The sequence below is a fragment of the Corvus hawaiiensis genome, chromosome 8 (genome assembly GCF_020740725.1).
Source record: "Corvus hawaiiensis isolate bCorHaw1 chromosome 8, bCorHaw1.pri.cur, whole genome shotgun sequence".
Classification (NCBI taxonomy): Eukaryota; Metazoa; Chordata; class Aves; order Passeriformes; family Corvidae; genus Corvus; species Corvus hawaiiensis.
The window spans coordinates 13770644-13791442 of NC_063220.1; the positions used below are offsets into that span (position 1 = coordinate 13770644).

Below are 20799 nucleotides of genomic sequence, written 5' to 3' on the forward strand. Positions count from 1 at the left end.
GGAACATCCTCCGTGGGAAAATGTGGTGCCCGGACTCTCCCGCATCCCAGACAGCCCGGCTGGGGCTGGCACGGCAGGCATGGGGGTGCCCACGGGGCTCTCCCAGCTCTGTTCCGCTTTCCTGGCCCCGCGGGACCGTCCTGAGTGGGGCCAGCCTGTCAGGACCTGTCCCTTTTAAGCCCTTGGAGCTGTTGCCAGCCGTGGCTTAGTGGGGTCCCCATCCTTTCAACTGGCTGTTCGGCAAATTAAGAGCTTGCTATTAGGCTGCTAATTAAAGGCACTTCATTAGCAGCAGGGGAGGCAGCTCCTGGCCGCAGCAAAATTGGATTCCTCTGAGCCGCCATTCCTCTGAGCCGAGTCTCTCCTCTCTGGGGCTGGGGGCTGTGCCGCTCCGTGTCCGGGGAAGGCAGCTGCCCCGAGCCACGGCCGTGGGCTACCAGCCTCCTCCCGAGCGCAGGGGATGGGGCACGTCTATCCCACGGTGGGAGAGGGGCCGGAGGTGATCGGGGTGTTGGGTGATGTGGGGCCGCCCCTTCGCCGCCAGCCGCGGGCACGGTGCAGTGATGTTGTCCCACTTACGGTTCCCGGGGTCACTCCCGTTTAGGGGGGACATGCGAGAGTTCTCAACGGTGGCAGAGCACCACGCCAGTGGTTCCGCTGCCCCCAGGCTGGGCCGTGACCCCTCAGCGGGCTGGGAAGTGCGGAGGTGCTGCCCCTGCCCCCGGCGCGGGGAGAGGCTCTTGGACTCCTCCTCCGGCCGCTCAGGCGGCTCCAATGAGCCCCGGGGGCGTCCGGGCTGCCCTGCCCTGCCCTGCCCTGCCCTGCCTTCCCTTCCCTTCCCTTACCTTACGCCCTCCTTCTTCCATCGAAAAATGGGAGAGATCAGCCAGGCCGCCGGACCGGGGCTGCCTTCCTCCCCCTCTCCTTCCTCTCCCTCCCCGCGCTCCGCCTGCAGCCTCGTCCCGCCGGTCGGGAAAGGGACTCCACGGCCCGGCCGGGACATCGCTGGGGTGAGCTCCCTGCGGGCCGGGAGGGCTGCCCCATCCCTGCTTCCCGTCTGCCTTACGGTGTCCCTGTCCCCCTCTAGCCCCTGGCCTGACACCCTCCGGCCTGACATCCCCCTCCCCTTTCTCCCGGCTTGGGATTCCTGACGGGATTAGGGGGTATTTGCTGTGCGTGAGCCAGTAGCTGCTGGGTGCTACGAATCCGGCTACCGTGCGGGGGCTGTTGCCGGAGGATGTTGCGTGGGAGGGCCGGACTGTGGGTGCTGGGGAGCGGGGCTGCTCCCGGGGGACGCAGGCTCATCCCATGTCCCCACCCTGCAAGCCCCGTCGCTCCGGGGACCATTCACTGCTCCGGGGTACAGCACCCAGGGCTGCCCCTGCAGCTGGGGGTGCTCCGAATGCTCCTGGGCACCCCGATCCTGGGTCAGGGCTGCAGGGTGGCTATTCCCCCGCAGCTACCGGCTCCTCGCAGTGAGGATCCCGAGGAGCCGGAACGGGAGACAAAGGTGTTGGAGGGGGCGAGGGTTTAGGAGGTGGGTGTGGGTGTATGTGGTGTTTTGGGTGGGACCTTCCGTGGGGGACCTTTCAATGGTGTTGGGCCACTCGCAGCAGCACCATTCAGCTGCTCCATTGAGGTAGGGGGATGGGCATCCCTCCCTTCTCCACCTGCCGCTTTCTGTCTGCTGCCCCTCCCAGCTGGGGGCAGGCGTGCCCAGGTTACCCAGGCTGGGTCACCGCCGCGGTCAAAAACCTCACACCACAGCCACAAGACCAGCCACGGGGAAGCTGGATGAGCTGGGCTGGGTGCTGGGCACCGGCATGAAGCAGTGCTCAACACAGGATTCCATTGGGCTGGGGTCTCTGCTCTGGGCCATGGTCATCCCTACTGGACAAGGCGCAGTGACCCAACACAGTTCATGACACCTTGGCTCCTGGCTCTCTGGCCAGGACCGTGCTGATCCTTCCTCCTCTTTCCCAGCGTCTCACCTTTCCCCTGCTGTCTGTCACCCTTCTGGTATCCTTTGGCTCCTCCATGCTCTATGGCTACAACCTTGCTGTGATGAACTCGCCAGCAGAGGTAAGGGATGAGCAGCGTCTCTGGGAGCAGGGAAAACGCCATTGCATCCCTCCCTTGGTGGGTGAAGGGATTGCTGTCCAGCAGCCCCACATCAAAACACTGGCATTTTCCTTGAGCAGTCACCCAGAGAGGAATGGCATGGGAGGGACATCAGAGTCCATGTTCATGTACACCAGCCTGATCCCCCAGGAAGGCAGGGGCCGGAAAGCTGGCCCCAACCTCCCTCCTCCAGCCTGAGCTCTGTCTGTGGTATCTCTAAGTTGTCCTTAAGCCTCTCAGTGCTGACATGTGCTGAGCAACCAGACCAGCGCATCCCAGTCATCCTCAAGCATGTTCTACATCTCCTTTAATGCTGTTAAACCCATGGTATTGTCCCCATAGATCCTGTCTTCCCTTGTCTTCCCCTTTCTGCCAATACATCTGGTGCCTGTGTGTGTCTCTGCCCTCCAGCACATAAAAGCTTTCTACAATGCCACGTGGTCCCAGCGGTATGGACATGGGCTGGCCCGTGGGCCCCTGACCCTCCTCTACGCCCTGACTGTCTCCATCTTCGCCCTGGGCGGGCTGGTGGGCTCCTTGCTAGTGGGGATGCTGGTGGCACGGTACGGCAGGTAAGGGCATCACACCATGGACCAGGGTGGTTGAGAGGTGGGATGGGACGGGACTGGAGGAGCTGCCCTGCTGCTTGTGCCTGCCAGGAATGGAGCTCTGAGCCGCAGCGCTCTCCTCGTCCTCCTGGCCGGCGGCTTCATGGGCTTCAGCCGGGAGCTGGGATCCCCTGAGATGGTGATCATCGGCCGCTCCATCACGGGGCTCCACTCAGGTGGGTGCTGCCTGGGCTGTGCACAGCCCTTTCCTCAAGGCTCAGGCCCCTACAGCCATTCCCAGGGGATGGAGAAGGCTTCATCTTCCCCAAAGGCTCTGTGGAGGGGTTCTCTGGTACAGCCAGGGCCACCACCAAGGCCATGGGGTCCCCACTGTGGATGATGCTGGGCATGGGAAGAGATGGACCAAGGGTCTGGCTAGGTACCCTTCTCCCCACTGCCTCTGCCATCCCAGTTCCTCCTGTGCCCCCCAGGTATCTGTCTCAGTGTGGTGCCCCTCTACCTGGGAGAAATCGCTCCCAAGAACCTGCGGGGATTCCTGGGCCTCATGCCCAGCTTCTTCATCTGCCTGGGGGTTTTCTCTGCCCAGGTCCTGGGCCTCCCAGAACTGCTGGGAGAGGTGAGCACAATACCTGAGCCCACACATGCTGGACCCTGCTCTGCCCTCCCCATGACACATCCCATTTCAACTCCTCCCAGGACAGGTTCTGGCCCCTTTTCCTGTCAGTGGTGGTTGTTCCTGCCTCCCTCCAGCTCCTGCTGCTGCACTGCTTCCCTGAGAGCCCTCGGTACCTGCTGATAGAGAGAAACGACATCTGTGGGGCCACCAAAGGTGAGGGGATATCCTAGGGGAAAATGGCTCTGGAAAGTGCTGGGTGCTTCTCCAAGGTCTTCCAAGACCAAGGTGCATCCTCATGGCATTCTTCCATACCCAGACCTGACAGCCCACCACAGCCCTGATGGTTCAGCCCTTCTGTCCCACCTGGTTGTGCCGCAGGATTTCCATGGTGCCCAGCACTGTGGTGTGAGACTTTTCCTCACTTCCTATGTATGCTTAGCCCCACAGGGAGGCTGCTGGGGAGGCTGGGCCAGGGTAGAGCCAGGCCCCTACCCTGTGCCATACCTGTGAGCATCCGCCCTGTGCTGGGGACACGTGTCCATGGCCCCCACTCTCTCCACAGCACTGCACCGGTTTCTGGGGACCCCTGATGTACAGGATGTGATCAAGGAGATGAAGGAGGAGCAGCAGTCGCTCTCCTCCATGGAGATGGTGTCGGTCTGGCAGCTGCTGCGGGACCGCTCTGTGCGCTGGCAGACGCTCTCGGTGGTGGTGGTCAACGCCGGCATGCAGCTCTCAGGGATCGATGCCGTAAGCCCCACGTGCTCCTCGCCTCGGGACTCGGCTCTGCAGATGCTGAGCTAAGACCCAGCAGCTCATTCCATCGAGTGCCTCACGGCTCCATCCCCTGGCTCATGCTGTGTCCCCTCCTCGGCAGATCTGGTTTTACACCAACACCATCTTCGAGAACACCGGGATCCCTGTGTCCCAGATCCCCTACACCACCGTGGGCACCGGCGCCATCGAGATCATTGCTGGGCTGATTGGGGTGAGTGGTGAATGGACAGGTGGACACGGCTCCTCCATGCCAGAGCCCTCTTGCCAGCTCCCAGCACCATCAAGCAGCGGGGACAGAGTGGACCCCCAAATATCACCTGTGCCACAGCACAGCCCCTTTTCTGGGGGGCAAAGGGTTTGGCATGGAAATGGGGATGTGAGATGGGATGAGACAGGTTCAGTTTAGGAGTCACGTCTAGGAGTGGTGGGATAATTTTAGGGTAGCAGGGAGGTTGGGGAGAGATGGCAGGCAAAGAGCGGGTTGGAGATGATAGAGGCAACTAGAAGTTCCTTCTGGTCTCGCTTTCATTGTCCCTCTGTTAGCAGAGCCACATGTCTCCATTTCCCCCCCTAGCCAAGCACTGGCCTGGCCCCAGGCTAGCAGCCCTGGCCCCCCCAGCCAGCCCTCATTTAGCTGGAGAGTTAGCACTGGGCCAGGCAGATTTATGGCCCTTGTCCTATCTGCAAGTGTCACCCAGGGCCAGCCCAAGCCACCCGGCACTAAATCCGCTCTCTGACAATTACAGAGATGGATGGGGGTGGCTGCTCCCAGAAAACAGGGAATAAGTAGAGGTCTGCTCCCCTCTCCCATAGCCCAATCCAGAACAGAGTGGGGTCCCCTGCCTCTCCGAAGGGTACCCCTTTCTCCCCTCCCCTGTCTGTGGGGTTGTCCCAGCCCCCCAGCAGTCGCCCAGCGTAGAGCCAGATTGCTTGGGAGCAGCCTCACAAATGGCCCCCAATGGACATGCTGAGATTGGTTATAAAATTACAGGCATTTGTTCTGCTGTCAATACCCTGCCTGCTCCTGCCACCGCCACGCTGCCTGCCCACGCCCTGCTGTGCCCACTGCTCCACAGACACCCCGTGCCCAGCCCAGCACCTCCACCTGGCACTGGTGCCAAAGCGGTTTCAGGGTCACCCCAGCCAGCCCCAACCCTAATGGGGCTCTGTGGGACTCGTCTCCTGCCCCATGCATGCTCACCCCTGGCACTTTCCATGCCCCAGCCCCAACCCTGGAACTTTGAGCTGGGGTTGCCCCTGATGCCCAGATGCCACTGGGAGTATCTTCCCACCTTCAGCTGGATCTGGGGTTCAGGGGTGCTCCCATCCACCTTGGAGCTCCACAGCACCCCATCAGTCTCTGCTCTCCCCTGGCAGTGCTTCACCATCGAGAGGGTGGGCCGGCGGCCCCTCATCATCACCGGTTTCTGTGCCATGGGTGTCTGCTCAGCTGGCATCACCGTCTCCCTGCTGCTGCAGGTAAGGCCTGGCCACTGCCACCCCCTGGGCCATTACTGGGGCTGGATGATGGAGGGATGGGTGTCATCCTGGGGGAGGGAGCATGCATGGAAATGAGAGGTGAGCTGGCTCTTCCAAGTCATATTTTCCCTTCAAAGTTAAAGTAAATTTAGCGCACCAAGAACAACAACAAAAAAAAACCCCACAAATCCATATGAGAAAAATCCTGCTGCTTCTGGTAGCTTTTTTGCAGAAACAGTTGTTCCCAGGGAGGCAGCTGTGAAATGGCAGCACAGGTGGAGGGTCCTTCTCCTGCTGTCTGCTTCCAGAGGATGCTCCTGTTGCTCTGGGGATACTGCAACATCATGAGCTGCTGAGCTTGGCTGAGGCTGACCCTCACCAGCTTTGCCGATGTGTCCTGTGTGGCCACTGTCCCCAAGAGCCAAGGGCAGGCATGAAGCTGTGTCCCAGGGATGCTGGGTGCAAAGCTCTGGACCAGCCCCAGCAGCATCCCCAGCCCAGTGTCCCCTCGCAGGCCACCCTGCCCTGGATGCGCTACGTCAGCGTTGCCTGCGTGGTCGGCATCATCACTGGCTTCTGCATGGGACCAGGTGGGTCTGGGGCAGGGGGAGTGGGGAGCAGCGGGGTGGGAATGGGGGCACCAGGGGACTAGTGGGATTTGCAGGCAGGTGACAGGACCTGAGCCTTGGCCCCATCCCCATGGTCAGGCCCTGGTTTATGATGCTGTACCTCCAAGTGAAACCCCACCACAAACCCCTCCAGCCCCACACGTCCCCAGGGCACACTCTACCTCCTCCTCCTGGGCCATGCTCCAGGGCCAAGCAGAGTGAAAGCTCTCACAGCCTTCCCCAGACCTCGGTGGAGGCGTCACCACTCCCATTGCAGTGCAGCTGGTGAGAATCATCCTGCCCCTAACTGAGTGCAGGCTCCAACAGCCAGGAGTGAAACCTGGACTGGTTTACCCAGTTGATGTATTAGCAGAGCTCTTAACAGATCTATAATTCATCCTCAGCCCAGACTTTATTCACTGTAATTACATCTTTAATTAGGATTTTAATGGCTCATTGTTCACAAACAATGATGAATAGGAGTTTTAAAACAAAAAAAATATATATCTCTGTTCTGAGCGAGCTGTGAGTAAGAGTCCATCAGGGGCTCCACTCCTCCCTCACTTCTTACACTTGTTTTTTGGTTCTTTTTTCCCCTTCATTTATAAAGGGGTCCAGCCAGCCCTGTCTCAGGCAGTTGGGACCCCAGGCATGTCACCATATCAAATACAGTCCCTCACCAGATTCCTGTGTGTCTTGGAATGTACTCTGGACCTCGGATCCTGCCCCCCAGTCCAGGGACAGTTCTGGGACCCAGGGCTTCCGGCTCAGTGACACTTGACTGGAGAAGTTGAGTCCTTCCAGGAGAAAGAGCCACAACCTGTGTCCAGTTTTCAGTCCACTTACAAGTTGGCTTGGGAAGTCACTTCCATACATCCTGGGTTTTTTCACCATACATGGGAAAAGCAGGTTGGAAAATGGCATTTCTGTGTCCTGCGGGAAATTCTGATGCTCAGAAAAGTGGTTGCTTCTTTCCTTCCTAAATCAGCCACAGTGGCAACAAAAGCTGATTGATAGAAGGAAGTTTTCTAAACTCTTTTGATCAAGGGAGTCTGGAAAGGGCATTATGGAGGGTGCCAGGAAGATGTTTCTCTATGCCTGTGGTCTCTCTGAGATTTAATGTATCAGCATTTAGAAACACTTTTGGAAAACTAGGATCCATGTGAAATGTTCCACCTTTATTTTGACTCAGTCTGAAACTTCCCAGTCATGCAACTTGTGGAACTGGCCTGAGCACCCAGCAATGTGCAAGTGTGGCATGTCAGGGGGACATCACCCACCCCCCAAGACATATCCCAATGGGACACCAAGGGCAGGACATGTTCCACCGCACTCCCTGTCGCCCCCAGCTCTCCCAGCACCACCAGTTTGAACCATGAGTCTTGCTGGGCTCCAGCCCTTTGGCCACAGGACTGAGGTGGGCAGAACCTGTTGACCCCAGGGATACTGGAGTCAGCCTGTCCCCCATACCATTGCTCTGTCCCCTCCCTCTGCAGCCGGTGTCCCCTTCCTGATGACAGCTGAGCTCTTCATGCAGTCGCACCGCCCGGCTGCCTACATTGTGGGGGGCTCTCTCAACTGGCTCTGCAACTTCACCGTCGGCTTCATCTTCCCCTTCTTGCAGGTACCAGTCCAGAGGGCCCCTGGGAGATGGAGGGAATGGACACAGCCCTGCTGCTCTCCCAGGAGGGGGTGCCAAGTCAGGGATGTCTGTGTTCTTAGCTCAGTGCTGGCCAGAGCCAGTCCAGGGAAGGGTGGTGGGAGGGGACACTGCCTCATGCCATGCCCAGTGTGGGAGTGCCTGGCTCTCTGCCTCATCCTGCTCTTGTCCCCAGATGTCAGCTGGTGCCTTTTGCTACCTGGTTTTCTGTGGTGTCTGCCTGCTGGTGGCCCTGTACGTCTACCTTGTCATCCCCGAGACCAAGAACAAAACCTTCATGGAGATCAGCCACATCTTTGCCACACGCCGCTCTGTCCTCTCCATCCCAGCCCATCTCATTGGGATGATGAAGCTCAATGGCTATGGGACTTTGGAGAGCAGCTCCCTGGAGGGCTCAGGCTCCAGCCTGCCCTGATCTGAGTGGGCTGGGGGATGGTGGAGGAGGCTCCAGGCTGGGGAAGAATGGGGGGGACAATTTGTCCCAACCTGGTCATCTCTGGGTCTCCCAAGACATCTCTCCATGGCACAGCCCGTGCCCAGGAGGAGCCCCATTGATGCACCAGGATTGCACTGACTGCTGGGCATGACCCCCCTGCTGGAAGAGATATCCCCACAGAGACGAGGGGACCTCCTGAGCCAGGGATTTTCATTGCTCCTGGGTGTGGGGCCTTGGCATGAGCTGTTTAATAAAGAGCATGGCCACCAGAGCCATTGTTTGGCAAGTTCAGCCTGGAATGGCTGCAAGCAGGAGTGCGCTGGAATGGGCAGGTGCTTCCCCAGTACCAGGGAGGAGCAGAATGGGAGGAGGGGCTTCTCCTCTCTACTGTGCCTGGCTGGAAAGGTCAAAGTTTCCCCACATTTTCTAGGAAGGGTTGTCAGGATGGCTCCCAGACTCTTGCATCTCACCCCAGGTTGGTCATGCAAAGCTGGAGGCTGTTGTAGATGGGATGTAGAGCAGCTCTGAGCTGGGAGTGACTGTCCAGCCACTGTGCCCCTCCACAGACTGCTGGGAGCCCTTGGTGCCTGGCCTCGTGTGCTGGCCCTGCAGAGTGCTCCCATGGGGAATCCTGCACACTCCCAAACTCCCTGGAGGACAAAGGGATCCAGGATACACCCACATCCCTTTACTGCACCCCATGAATTGCTGTGGCCCCAAGGTGCTCGCCAAGCATGACCTCCCCATGTCTCTGCCCTGAATCCTGGGGGCTGTGCTTGGAGGGAGGGGCTGTCCCATGTCCCAGGACCCCCACAGCAGCTCCCACAAACACTGTGGCAGACCATGGGGTTCCCAGACCCTCCAGGAGCTGTGGTTTGCAGGAAAACTACAACATTTTGTTCTGGTGAGAGATAAACCCAGGTGGTGGGGAGGGCTGTGTGGCCAAAACCCTCTCATGCCAACGCAAACATCATTTTGTTGCAAATAATTTAGCCCTTTTTCCAGTTTCCCTATCTGTGACATGTCCACAGCTTGGTGTTTGGTGCTTGTGGTCACTTAGTGAGGAGCCAACCCTTCCTGCATCCTGTGGCAAAGCCTCAGGGCACTTCTGGGGGTGTGTGGGCACTGGACCCGTGGGGACAGGGACTGGGCCATACTGGGTCCCCAGTGCCTGGTCCTATCCCTTCCATCCTCAGCCACCAGCTTGGGTCTCTCCTGCATCTTGAGCCATTTAAAGGACATCAGTCAAAGCAGGGTCACAGCTCCGCAGCATCAGGCGCTTCCCACTCCGCCTCCCTCCCGCCTCGGCTGCTCTCGGCAGCAGAACAGAGCGGTAAATATGTGCAGCATTACATATGTATAATGGAGTGTAAATAACCCCAAAAAGTGCATTGTAAATAGACTCCAAGTTTATCCTTTATTAATGAGGCACTGAGTGCCCTGCTGTTTTAGAGCAGCGAGACTTTGATAATATCAAAACCTAAATTACACTTGTGTCTCTCATTCCCAGCAAACGACAGCATCATTTCAGGCCTCTTTGCCACTTGTATTTATTTATTCTGGTATTTATCTATCTCTCCCACCCAGCATGTGGGGCAGCTTGGAAGATGCCCCCTGCCCTCCATGTGGGAGGCAATGGCCCTCCTGAGACCAACCCCCCATTCCTGGGGTCCTGGCACAGCCAAGGAGTTGGAATGTTGCCTTATGGCCAAGGACTGCTCTGTGTGGCCAGTGAGATGCAGCAGACCTGGGAAATGTGGGGCCAGGACCCACTTCTGTCAGGGTTTCAGACACCACCAGAGCCAGAAGTGCCCTCTTTCCAAGGACAGGGGGTCACTGGCAAAATTCCATGGTGCCTTTTGGATACATTTGCTCCTGGGGACCCATTTGAGGGTACCATGTCAAAGGACATGTTCATCCTCCTTTCCATCAGGGCCTGGGGGTGAAGAACCCCCATGCTCATCACTGGCAACTCATCAGCTTTTTTCTGAGGCTATTGGGGCAAAATCTGTCTTTGGGGTTGTCAGTTCAAACTGCCCCATGCCACTGACCCTGTACTCTTGCAAAAGCAGGATTTGGGCTCGTCTTGCCAGGGAGGCTTTCCCAGCTGCTCCACTGCAGGCTTCTCGTGAAGGATATGGCTGGGTGATCTCCAAGCTGCTTTTCCATGTCCAAAGCTGCTTCCCCATGTCGAAATCCAGTTCCCTGGATTGTGGCCTCCAAAAGCACGGGTTCTGCTGGGTGAGGATAAGGCTGTATTCTCTAGCAGTGTCCAAGCAGATCTCGAAAGACTGGAGGAGATGCAAAGAAGAGTCTGAGAAATTACTTGGACACCTGGAAATGCTGCTGATCCTCTTAAGGTTTGCAGAAACGAAGATGAAGGTGCTTTCTCCAAATGCACAAGTGCCATCTCCTGGTGTGCCCAGTGCTAAAGGGTGGGTGAGTTCAAGCACTGAGGTATTCACATGGAGGGCTGGGGCTCACCCCAGGACAATCTGGAACGGGAGAGAAGACCCTGGTTCGAGGTCTCCAGATACTTTGAATGGGGGTCCTCAAGGAAATGGTCATGGCCCATCACTGGATATCTGCAGATCCTGCATGGAAGCTCTCTAGGAGGGTACCTGGCTCCAGATGAGTGGTCACATCCCAATTGGGAAGCTGATTAAGGCTTTCTGGACACACCCTGGTGTCCCTGTGTGATCACTGGGGGTTGGTGAGGCCACAAGTGGCTGCGGACCATGGTCAGACAAGCCACGGAGCATTCATACCCTGCCAGTGCCCTCAGACCCTATGGCTCCAGCAGGGATGGGCTCCAGGAGGACGGATCCTGGGGGTCCACCGAGCCTTTGAGGCTGAAACTTTCTTGCACTGGTTTCATCAGGTGTTCTAACAGCAAACTGTCCCTGTCACCGCAACGGGGATGCCTTCACTCCCCGCAAATCTCACCTGACTGCAGAAGCTCCTTCAGGGAGCAATTTTGACTGAGGTAGATTCCTGTGTGCTCCACCTCCTGTCTTACTCCATGTGGAAAAAGTGGGGCTGGGGCAGTACCCTGTTGCCCCACAGAGGTTGGTGCAGAATTGGTCCCTGCCTCTTGTCTCACTAAGACAGTCCATGCTTCCAGCATCGCAGCCATGGGAGCAGGGTGCTGGACCCAGGGAGCATCGCCTGGGGTCAGCTCAGTTTGCAAACAGACCCTGTGTTTGCAGCCTGGGCCCTGGATATATTTGAAGGGTTCAGGGGCTGATTCAGGGACCTGGAGGTGGATGAGAGCCTTGACATGACCCTGCAATCCATGCCTGCAGCCCAGGAAGCCAATCATATCCTGGGCTGCATCACCAGAGCTGTGACCAACATGTCAAGGGGTTCTGTCCCTCCAGTACATCCGGTGATTCCCAGCTGGAATACTGCATCCTGCTCTGGGGTCCTCAGCACAGGAAGGATGTGGACCTGCTGGAACAAGTCCAGAGGAGGCCATGAAGATGCTCAGAGTGCTGGAGCACCTCTCCTGTGAAGACAGGCTGAGATGGCTGAGGTTGTTTAGCCTGAAGAAGAGAAGACTCTGGGGAAGCTTCACTGGATAAAGGGGCTGTAAGAGACTGGGAAGGGCATATTACAAGGGCATATAGTGACAGGATGAGGGAGAATAGTTTAAACTGACAGAAAGCAGGTTTAGATCAGATATTAGGGAGAAATTCTTTACTGTGAGGGTGGTGAGGCACTGGCACAGGTTGCCCAGAGAAGTTGTGAGTGCCCCATCCCTGCAAGTGTTCAAGGCCAAGTTGGCCAAGTGGATGCCTTGGACCCAGGAGTGTTGCTCACAGTAATAGCTGCCAGGACACAAGTCACCCAGAGGGAGAAGATTGCACCCCCAAAATTAGGAACCCCCCACAAATGGTGAAACACCTTCTGTTTTGGCATAGCAGAGGAATCTTTCAGCACCATCCCAGGGCGTCTTCTGCCTGGGAAGGGGGATTTCATTCAGGAATGGATCCTCTTGGTGCCTTCTTTTGTTTTTCCTTTGCCTGGTGGTGTCAGCAGTCTCCCAGGGAAGGGAAAAAGGACACAGAGGCAGTGTAGGTGTGCTCATTCCAAGTGTCACAGCCCCAGGGACACTTTTGTGCTCTGGTAAACCTGGTTCCCTCCTGGCTGAAAGTCATCCCTCAGGGGGGCCTTCCCAGGCTGAGACCACAGCTCTCATCTCCTTAAAGTGCAGAGCCAGCTCCAGCCTGCAGTTCTCATGGACTCTGGTCAACAGTCTTTTTGCAGGTAAAAATCTAAAATGGGTGATTTTTTTTTTACTGTGTTCTGGGTAACAGGCACTCAGCTGAAACCCAGCATTTTAGAGGGGTGGAGAATAGTAATTCATTTCTTTTAAAAGCCTAAAATATTTCCTCGGCATCAACCATCCCCACTCAACCTCAGAAAAAAAAAATACGTATAACGAAAAATGTTAACAGTTTGTGGGGAGAAAGTGTTTGTTACCCTATGAGAAATTTAATAACTCTGTAGGGATGCCTGCAGGCCCATGGCTGGTGCTCTGCAGGTCTCCACAGCAATTGTGGGGTGCTGGGACTGGTCCGGGCTGGGTGGCCGAAGAGAGGGTGCCCGGCGGAGGGTGCACACCAGCAGATGGCACTCCCAGAATTTATTGCTACAGCAAGCTGCCTCTCGGAGAGCAGTCATGTAGGAGATGTCCTATTATATGGGCAGTTGACTTTAATAGTCATTGTGTGCTTAAAGCACAGCAAAACAACAGTGGGGAAAAAAAAATTCCCCACTCCACTTGGATGGCCCTTTTCCCCCCAGCCCTGCTAGTCTATTTGTACAGTAAATTAAAAATATGAATCACTTCTCTCTACTGCCTCCCCAAACACTCATCCTGTCAGGCTCTGTGTTGTCTTCATTTGTATTACCTTAATTTAATGTTAATTATGTTCTTCATTTACAAAGAACAAGCATTTACACTCCCTGTCTGGGGATTTTCCACACTCGCGGTCTCCACAGACGGGGAGGAAGGGGAGCGGCGGAGGCGGCCGTGCCGGGGAGGAGCTGCTACAGGGCCGTGGGAACGGGGGGCGGGGGTGCCCCCCCGAGCGGACCGGACGATGAGCGCTATTGCCTTTCGATTTATGAAACCGTATCGCTGCCGGTGCTTAAATCCCCCCTAATAAATCCTTTTTAAAAGGTCCTCGGCCAATGGAGGGCAGTGATTTATGGCGGGGAGCTGGAGTGGAGGGAGGTTTGGTGGCAGGGTTTGCTGCCGGGGGGGTTGGGGATGTCACAGGGTTGGGAGCCTGACCACTGCTGGGCAGTCCTAAGAAAATTTCCTGCACACCTTTTCCCTGATTGCAGACTTGTCGGATGCTGCCGGTCATGGGATGACTCGTTTGATGTGGATAATCCACGGCATGGATGAGGACTGCAAATCCCTGCTCTGTGCCTCAGTTTCCCTATCAGGACATGGAGATAACAATCCCCCTCCCAGCTCTACCTATCCTCAGTGCTCACTGGTGAGCCAAATTTTGGAGTGCATTTACAGAAATGTCTTACAGGGGGATGTGTGTGTGTGCGGGAGTGTGTGTTCGTTTGCACACACAGGAAGGACCCAGATCTATAAAAACACCCCACACCTCACCCCAAACCTGACTTTCCCATGCACAGAGCCCGTGACTGGAATGAGGAAGGACAGAAGAGAAGAAAAAGAACAAAAACAATGAAAGAAAGAGTCGTGAGCTTTTCTGGGCAATGGGATGCATGTTCCTCTTCACAGCCTGCCCTTGACCATCCCTGGGTTGGGGGACATGGGAGGGACGGCTCTGTGCAGCCACATTTTCAAACCCTGAGCCCCCCATGTGCACTCAGCAGGGTTTGAGCGCTGCCCACGCCTGCCATTGCCTGTTCTTCTAGCACTGTGTCCAGCCGCAGGTTGGGAACACCAGGGGCTTTTTCCCTGGGAACCTGAGGATGGGATGTGAGCAGGGGAAGCAGCATCTTTGGCCCCATTTGTGTGAGAGCTCCTGGAATCCCGTTTTGCAGTGCAAATCGGGGTTGTACCAGTACATCATGGGAGTTGGGTAGATCTGACTGAGATGCCCATCCCAAATCCTCAAAAGCACAACAGAAAGGTAATTAAAGAAAAAGAAAGCAGCCCACCAAGCCTTCCTGCTCTGTACGACAGAGGAACCCCAGAAAAGTACAGAAAACAAACGCTCACTGCCGGGGAAACCCAAGATACCACACACCCGCTCCTCCCAGTCACCACCCCCCATTTCCATGGCAACAGCCACACATTCTGGGGTGGGCACCTGGGCCCCCTTGCCACTGAATAGCCTCAGGACCTGGTTGCTTAGGGGTGACATCTGAGGTTTGACCCTCTAGACTTCTCCTGCCACGAGCCCGTCTTGCAGCTGCAGAGCCCTGTCCCAAACCCCTGTTTGGGGGCGGGGGGGGGTGCAGCCCCACAACCCATCCCACACCGCACTCCTGCTGCCCTTGCCCAGCCGTGGAGCAACCCCACTGCAGGGTTTCCTTCCCCCTAGCCCATCCTTCTGCCACGTAGATTTGAGGCCACTCACTTCATGACAGAAGTGGCTCAACTACTCCCCGTGGGACAAACACGCCCCCGGCTCCAGGGGGGTGACAATCTCCTCCATCCTCCACTGGCCATGCCTGCGCCCTGCCCACGTGCTCCCGTGTGCTCTCCCTTATTAACAATGACCTTTCCACCGTGCTCACCGCTGATTCCCCAGTCCCAAATATCTTTTAAATGGGTTTCAGGAGCTGATGCGAGCTCCGTTAAAAGGCCACCGCGTCGCACCCGCGCCGCAGCCGCCCCGCGCCCTCCCGCGCCGCAGCCCCCGTCCCCACGCAGTGCCACCCGCACACGCGCTCACACTCTCACACTAACATTTTAATTAATGACAAACGCTTTTTTTTTTTTTTTTCCACTCCCCTCATAAGCACTTTAATGTGTGTTCGCAGCCCGGCTGATCCCCACAGCCATGGAAATATTAGGTTGACGGATGTGGTCTGTCGCCAGTGCTCCCTCAACGGGTCTGCCTGTCAGCTCGCCGATGATGACATTAACACGGGAAGAAAGTGATGACAAATGCCCGTTATCAGGGAACGAGGCCTGTGACAAATCGCACGGCGCCTCGCGAGCAGCCCCATTACGCTGTAATAAAAAAAGATGGATGGCTCAGCGCACCGGGGCCCCGCGCTAATGCGATTTCGCCTGGTCTCTCCGGGTTCTAATTAAGGCAGAAAACGGAGAATGAACAGGAGTCCCTGGTGCCCGGCTCCCACCTAGTCCCCTCCCTCAAACGCCCCACGGTGCTGGGCCCTCTCCCTCAGGGACGATGTCCCCCAGCTGCCCTGGTGCCCCAGAGCGTTGGGAGAGGGCTTTGGTGGGGATGCAGATGGACAAGGAGCGCAGATGTCTGAGGGGTGTGCAGTAGGGGTGGGGCTGGGGGATCCCTCAGCCTGTGCCTGCCCATCTTGCCTCTGCCAGGTGGGCTCAAGGTTCCTCCATCCAGGGCGAAGGGAGGAGGGGGGACACGGCCGCCGTCAAATGCGTCACTCGGAGACAAATGTCACCTCCACCATCTGCTGCAGCACGCGAAGTGGCGGGGGGAGCGCTGCGCGGCAGAGAGGGGACGGGCGGGACAGTGTCACCCTGGGAAAAGGCTCAGCCGCTGTGGAGCAAGACACCAACACTGACCATCGGGTCCCGTGGGGACAGAGAGGGGTGGCCATTGACGGGGCTGAATAGGGGTCCACGGGATGCTCACAGGAAGCAGCGACTTGCTTTGGGACAGGAGTGGGAGAAGGCAGCTGTGTGGGGGGTCAGTCCCCTCCTGGAGTTCTGTGTGTCCATCCCCACTGAGCACACCGATGGCTGTGCCCTTGGTGACAAGGACATGACCACAGCTGCCAGTGAGGTGGGAGCTGGGCCCCTCCAGCACCTGCTGGGGGAAAGGAGGAGTCAGCCCCTGCCACGGGTACACAATGGGGATAAACCCCCCACAGCCCAGGCTGCGCAGGCAGGCACTTTCCCCGCTGTCCCCACACCTCCCCACTGCCACCCAGCTGCCTGCACATCCCTCAGCCCCTCCCAGCTCCCCAGCAAGGAGGTAGGCCAGGTGTCCCTCTCCACCTCTGCCCACCCCACATCCCCAGCCTCCTTGGGTGTTTACACAGGGAGAAAGAGATGTGCAAGTGACAACTCATGCCCCGTCCTCTCCCCGCAGATCTGAAGAGCACTCACAGATGTGAGTCAGACTTGTGGGGTGTCTCAGTGGGCTGTGGAGACACCCAACAGTGCCTCTAGTCCAGCTCCTGAGAGAGGAGCAGTGGCACTGCCACCAGGGCCCTTCTGTGTGGCCGGATCTATCCCTGATTGCACCGTGCAGATGTGCTGAGGGTCCACACCAATGGAGTTTTTCCATCTTTTCTATATGCAGGGAAAGTCAGGGTGACCTCCAGCCCTCACCAGACCTGATGAGGGTGGTGCCAAGGGGATGCAGCCCCACACACACTCTACACCCCACAGGACAGCACAGAGCAGCATCTCCTCCTGCAGGTTCTGGTCAGATCAGGCATGTATTTACCTCATGCCAGGCAGTCTGTAGGCTCAGGTTCTCCATTTCTTTGGCTTTGTGGCATACATCTTAATAATTCCAGGCAGGACACAGCAAGGCATGGAGAGCAAGTGGCACAGGGACCTGCCAGGGAATGTCACTGTCCTTGGATGATGGAGAAGGAGGCTTGGACACAGGCTACTCCCTTCCTGGGAACCACACTGGGCTGCTCTGAGAGCATGCTTTTGAAAGTACTTTTCCTTTTCAGTGGAGAGCTGGGTTTCTTCAGGAAGGATTCCTGAATTATTCCTGTCATGCCCTGGGGGATTTATTGGTCATTTCAGGAAGTTTTTTAAGGTTCACACTTATTTAAAGCTCCCCATGCTCCTTTCACCTGCCCAGGCCTTCAAAGGGGCTTTGACAAACTTGAAATTCTGCTGGAGCAAATCTGATCCCAAATGGCAACCATTGTCAGTGGGAGCATCCCAGCTCTGTTGTAAAAGCTGCTAATCTGAAGCCAGACTCACGTATCTGTTGCTCATCAACTTTTGAATCCCAGACCTAATTTTAGACTTATTCAGAGTGAGAGCTGAGCCAAGTCTTGCAACAGATTCTTCTGGATGAAACTCAACCTCTGATGCTGCCTAGCAGCCTAGATTAAACCTGCTCTCCTGAATCCAGCAGAAAAATAAGTGCAGAGGCCGTGGAAATGATTTTAAACAAATCACCTTTGCTGAGAGCCAGCTGGGAATGCACCAAGTTCCTGTTTTTGCAGCAGGTTCAATCAGGGGCTTGCTTCCCCAGCTGGGATGAGCTCTGGATGCTGCACCTGGACTTGTCAGTGGCCAGTGCTCAACGGTGATGCTTAAGCACTGGCCTCAAGCTGCTGCTGCCTGAACCCAGCTTAGCCCTAAGAAGGACCCTAAAAAAGATAAATCACCCCCATAATATTGCAAAAACAACCTGCAGCGGGGTCATGTGGAGGACTTGACAAACTTGTTGGGGAGGGGTTTCTTAGAAGGATGGGAGCCCTCGCTGCAGCCTTGCAAAGTTAATAATACTCTGTGGCTGAGAAATGGGAGCAGAAATGTGTTACCAGGTGGAAAGCACAAGTGTCAGTCTGGATACCAGCACACCCCTCAGTTTGTGACCAGCAGCAGGAGCCTGGCAGGACTGTGACAGATCCATTGCACCTGTGGGATGGCCAGGCAGTGCCAGGAGAGGCTCTCAGAGCCCTGCCTGCCCAACCAGGGGGTTGGCAGCCTGCACACCCCAGCCCTTGGCTGTGCTGTTCACCAAAAATGAGCCCTTCCCAGCACAGGCAGGCAAGCAGATATAGCTTATCCCTGGGAAAGTCCTAATGCCTTACTCAGATATGTTCTGCTGTTCTGCCCCTTCCCAAGCAGAGAGCAAAGGCATGGTGCCAGCAAAAATGTTCTCCCTTACTGCTGGACAGAGGGGAGCCCAGTGTGTGGCCAGGAGTGGCCTGAGTGTCTTTTTGCACCCCCAAGGGCTCCCCTCAACCCACTCAGACCACCTAAGCTGGCAGGTCTGGCTGGCATCATCCTCGGATGGGGAACTGCTGCTTGGTGGGTACATGAACATCCAGGTTTATAGCCATGCTGAGGTCCCACCTCAGCAGTTGGTGCAGGCAGGGATTGGGGTGGCAGCTGATATAGCTGTCCCCAGAGCTCAGCTCCCGTAGCCTGGCTGCATGCTGAGCTGGTTATCTGCTCCAGCTGGGAAAACAAATGGGGCTTATTGCCAAAACACACAGAGAGTGTGCTGAGATTGGGCTGAGTGACACAGGGCCCATGTGCACTGGGGGTCTGGGACCTGAAGGTGAACCTGTCCCGAGAGGACAGGAGGGGTGAACCCCCCACAGGAGATTTCTGCACCCTAAGGCTCATGGATCAAGCAGAAGGTGAGAGGAACCAACCAAAGGGGACATTTCACGCCACCTACAGTGGCACTGCCCTCTGCTGTACCTGTGTCAGGTCCTCCTGGTTCCTCACCCTGAGTCCTGGGCAGGAGGTGAGCTCAGACTCCTGGTGCCCTCCCTGGCTCTGCTGCTGATGTTCATGAAACCACCAGTCCATGCGTGCCTCAGTTTCCCCCCAACAAGGAGCCACCTCTCCTGGCATGATACCACTGACCCAGAACATCCTGTGGTTAAAACGGAAGCAGAGCATGGTCAGAAAGAGAGCTCAGGAGCAGGGGACAGGGTGGAGGGGGTATGCTGGGAGCCTCACCTGCTCCACCCCTGCTGTTCACCACTCTGGGCAGCTGTGCCATTGGAACTGGGATCCTCAGCACTCGCTGTTCTGCATCCCCCCTCCCTGACCCATACCAGCCACTTCACTTTTGCTGTAGCTCCACTGACCTGCCATTAGTTACAATGCCTGAGCCCCAGCAGCAGGTCAGCACAGGCTGGCCCAGACATAAATCAGCTCCCTATGGGCAAGGAGACTTGGGGACCGCAGTGACAAGTGCCCACCACGTGCTGCAGGACCCCCCCCCTTGGTCCTGGGATGCTTCCCAGGCATGGAGGCCTTACCCCCATCACATCCAACCAGGCTCCCTGGGGATCTTGCTGTCCCACCAGCAGGTCCTCAGGTGATGAGAAGCACTGTGTCACAGAGAGAGGACAAGGGACTTCTCAGAGAGAAGCTACATGGCTCCCCAGAATGAAACAGCGTGCTGAGACCCTAAAAGCCCAGATAGGAGGTGTCCACCACAGAGCTGGCCACCCACAGGGGTGATGTGTCTGAGGGGTGACACCACGGGGCTGAGAGGACAGTCAGCTGCCCTGCTGGGGGAGGATCTGGGTGAAGAGGGGTTTCTCTCCCGCCATGGCGCTCTCTGAGCTGCCCAGCCCAGCCCAGCCCAGTCCAGTCTAGTCCAGTCCAGCCCAGCTCAGTCCAGTCCAGCCCAGCCTCCGGCTCCCTGCCCGTGCTGCCATACCCGGTCCTCCAGCTCCCTCTGCTGCCGGCGAGGACGGCGGCTGCCCGAGCCGGCCGGAGCAGCGTCTTGGCTGCCCTGGGTCCTCAGCAAGGTCTTCAACCACGGACGACAGGGCACCTGCACCAGCATCTCCCAGATGCCCCCCGGTCCGCTCACCTGGAGAAGGGGGGCGGGCAGAGGATGCTCCCAGCACGCTGCGGGAGACGTGGGACACTCAGCCCCAAGCAACCCCCAGTGCAGGTGGGCAGTCTTGCCAGAACCAGCGGGTGGCTGTAGGCCCTGGAGACCCCATGGAGGGATGGACTGCGGCAAGATCTCAGCCTCAGCACTAGGCACCACGCCGAGACTGAACGTCCAAAGTGCAGGCATTTACAAACTGGTCCTTTCAGCTTAGGTGATTTCTTTTCTCTGGGAAGACATGTGCGTTCATGCCATGCACACTGCAAGTATCAGGAGCTGCTGAGCAGCCAGTCTGTTTCTTTTTAAAACTTGACAGAAGCAGGTAAATTATCCCCAAGTAACAATTTACCATGAGAGGAGAAATGTCAGTGCTGCTGCTGCCACCGAAGCTGGAGCTCCTGCCTCCCATTCCCCACGGTGACGGGGAGCCTGAGTTATGGCCCTGTTGGAGAGACAGCGGGTTTGTAAATGCCTCTGTTTGTGCTGTTTTCCAGCTCAACCAGAGCCCATTGATCACCGGGACAGAAGTGAAGCCAGCGAAGAGAAGCAGGAGCTGGAATGGTGGAGACACGCAGCCAGAGCCGTGCCAGGAGCTGAACACATGCAGGGATGCTCAGATCTGGCCCTCTGCATTCTTCTGCCTCTGTGAGATCCCTGGTCTAAGGACACAGACTGCTTCTTTCACCCCTTGGACAAGCTCATTTGCTTGGCCAGCAGCTGCAAAAGGATTTAAATCAGGAGTCCATGGCACTATGGGGGAAGGCCCCTGTGCCAGTGTGGCGCAAGCACAGAGCCTCATGGCACATA

The 20799-nt window shown here is 56.9% G+C and overlaps 1 protein-coding gene and 1 long non-coding RNA gene across 5 annotated transcripts; one reads left to right on the forward strand and one right to left on the reverse strand.

Moving 5' to 3' along the window:
• Window positions 1-293: 293 nt before the first annotated feature.
• On the forward strand, window positions 294-8557 carry LOC125329689 (solute carrier family 2, facilitated glucose transporter member 5-like). 4 transcript variants are annotated; one of them, XM_048311972.1, is made up of 13 exons: window positions 301-1010; window positions 1984-2082; window positions 2533-2693; window positions 2781-2905; window positions 3161-3306; window positions 3387-3519; window positions 3623-3709; window positions 3869-4056; window positions 4184-4294; window positions 5461-5562; window positions 6077-6152; window positions 7667-7794; window positions 8006-8557. In XM_048311972.1, exons 1-13 carry the CDS (start codon window positions 519-521, stop codon window positions 8243-8245), a joined length of 2088 nt encoding a protein of 695 aa, XP_048167929.1. In that variant the 5' UTR covers window positions 301-518; the 3' UTR covers window positions 8246-8557. The 4 variants fall into 4 exon arrangements, with proteins under 4 accessions (XP_048167932.1, XP_048167931.1, XP_048167929.1 ...); XM_048311974.1 differs by lacking the exons at window positions 7667-7794; window positions 8006-8557 and adding an exon at window positions 6781-7656 and having other exon boundaries at window positions 296-1010; XM_048311973.1 differs by lacking the exon at window positions 3623-3709 and having other exon boundaries at window positions 303-1010.
• A 6670-nt stretch (window positions 8558-15227) lies between these two features.
• On the reverse strand, window positions 15228-19677 carry LOC125329569. Its single transcript, XR_007205213.1, has 3 exons — window positions 19406-19677; window positions 18837-19014; window positions 15228-15443 (listed from the first exon to the last, which is right to left on the reverse strand). It is a non-coding gene; the product is annotated as an uncharacterized LOC125329569 (long non-coding RNA).
• Between the last annotated feature and the right edge of the window lie 1122 nt (window positions 19678-20799).

Bases quoted from the DNA above. Each gene is read 5' to 3' on its own strand.
- LOC125329689 (XM_048311972.1), top strand. From the start codon at position 519: ATGTGGGGCCGCCCCTTCGCCGCCAGCCGCGGGCACGGTGCAGTGATG. The intron at 1,011-1,983 runs GTGAGCTCCCTG...CCTCTTTCCCAG, and splicing joins CCGGCCGGGACATCGCTGGG to CGTCTCACCTTTCCCCTGCT. The intron at 4,057-4,183 runs GTAAGCCCCACG...CCTCCTCGGCAG, and splicing joins AGCTCTCAGGGATCGATGCC to ATCTGGTTTTACACCAACAC.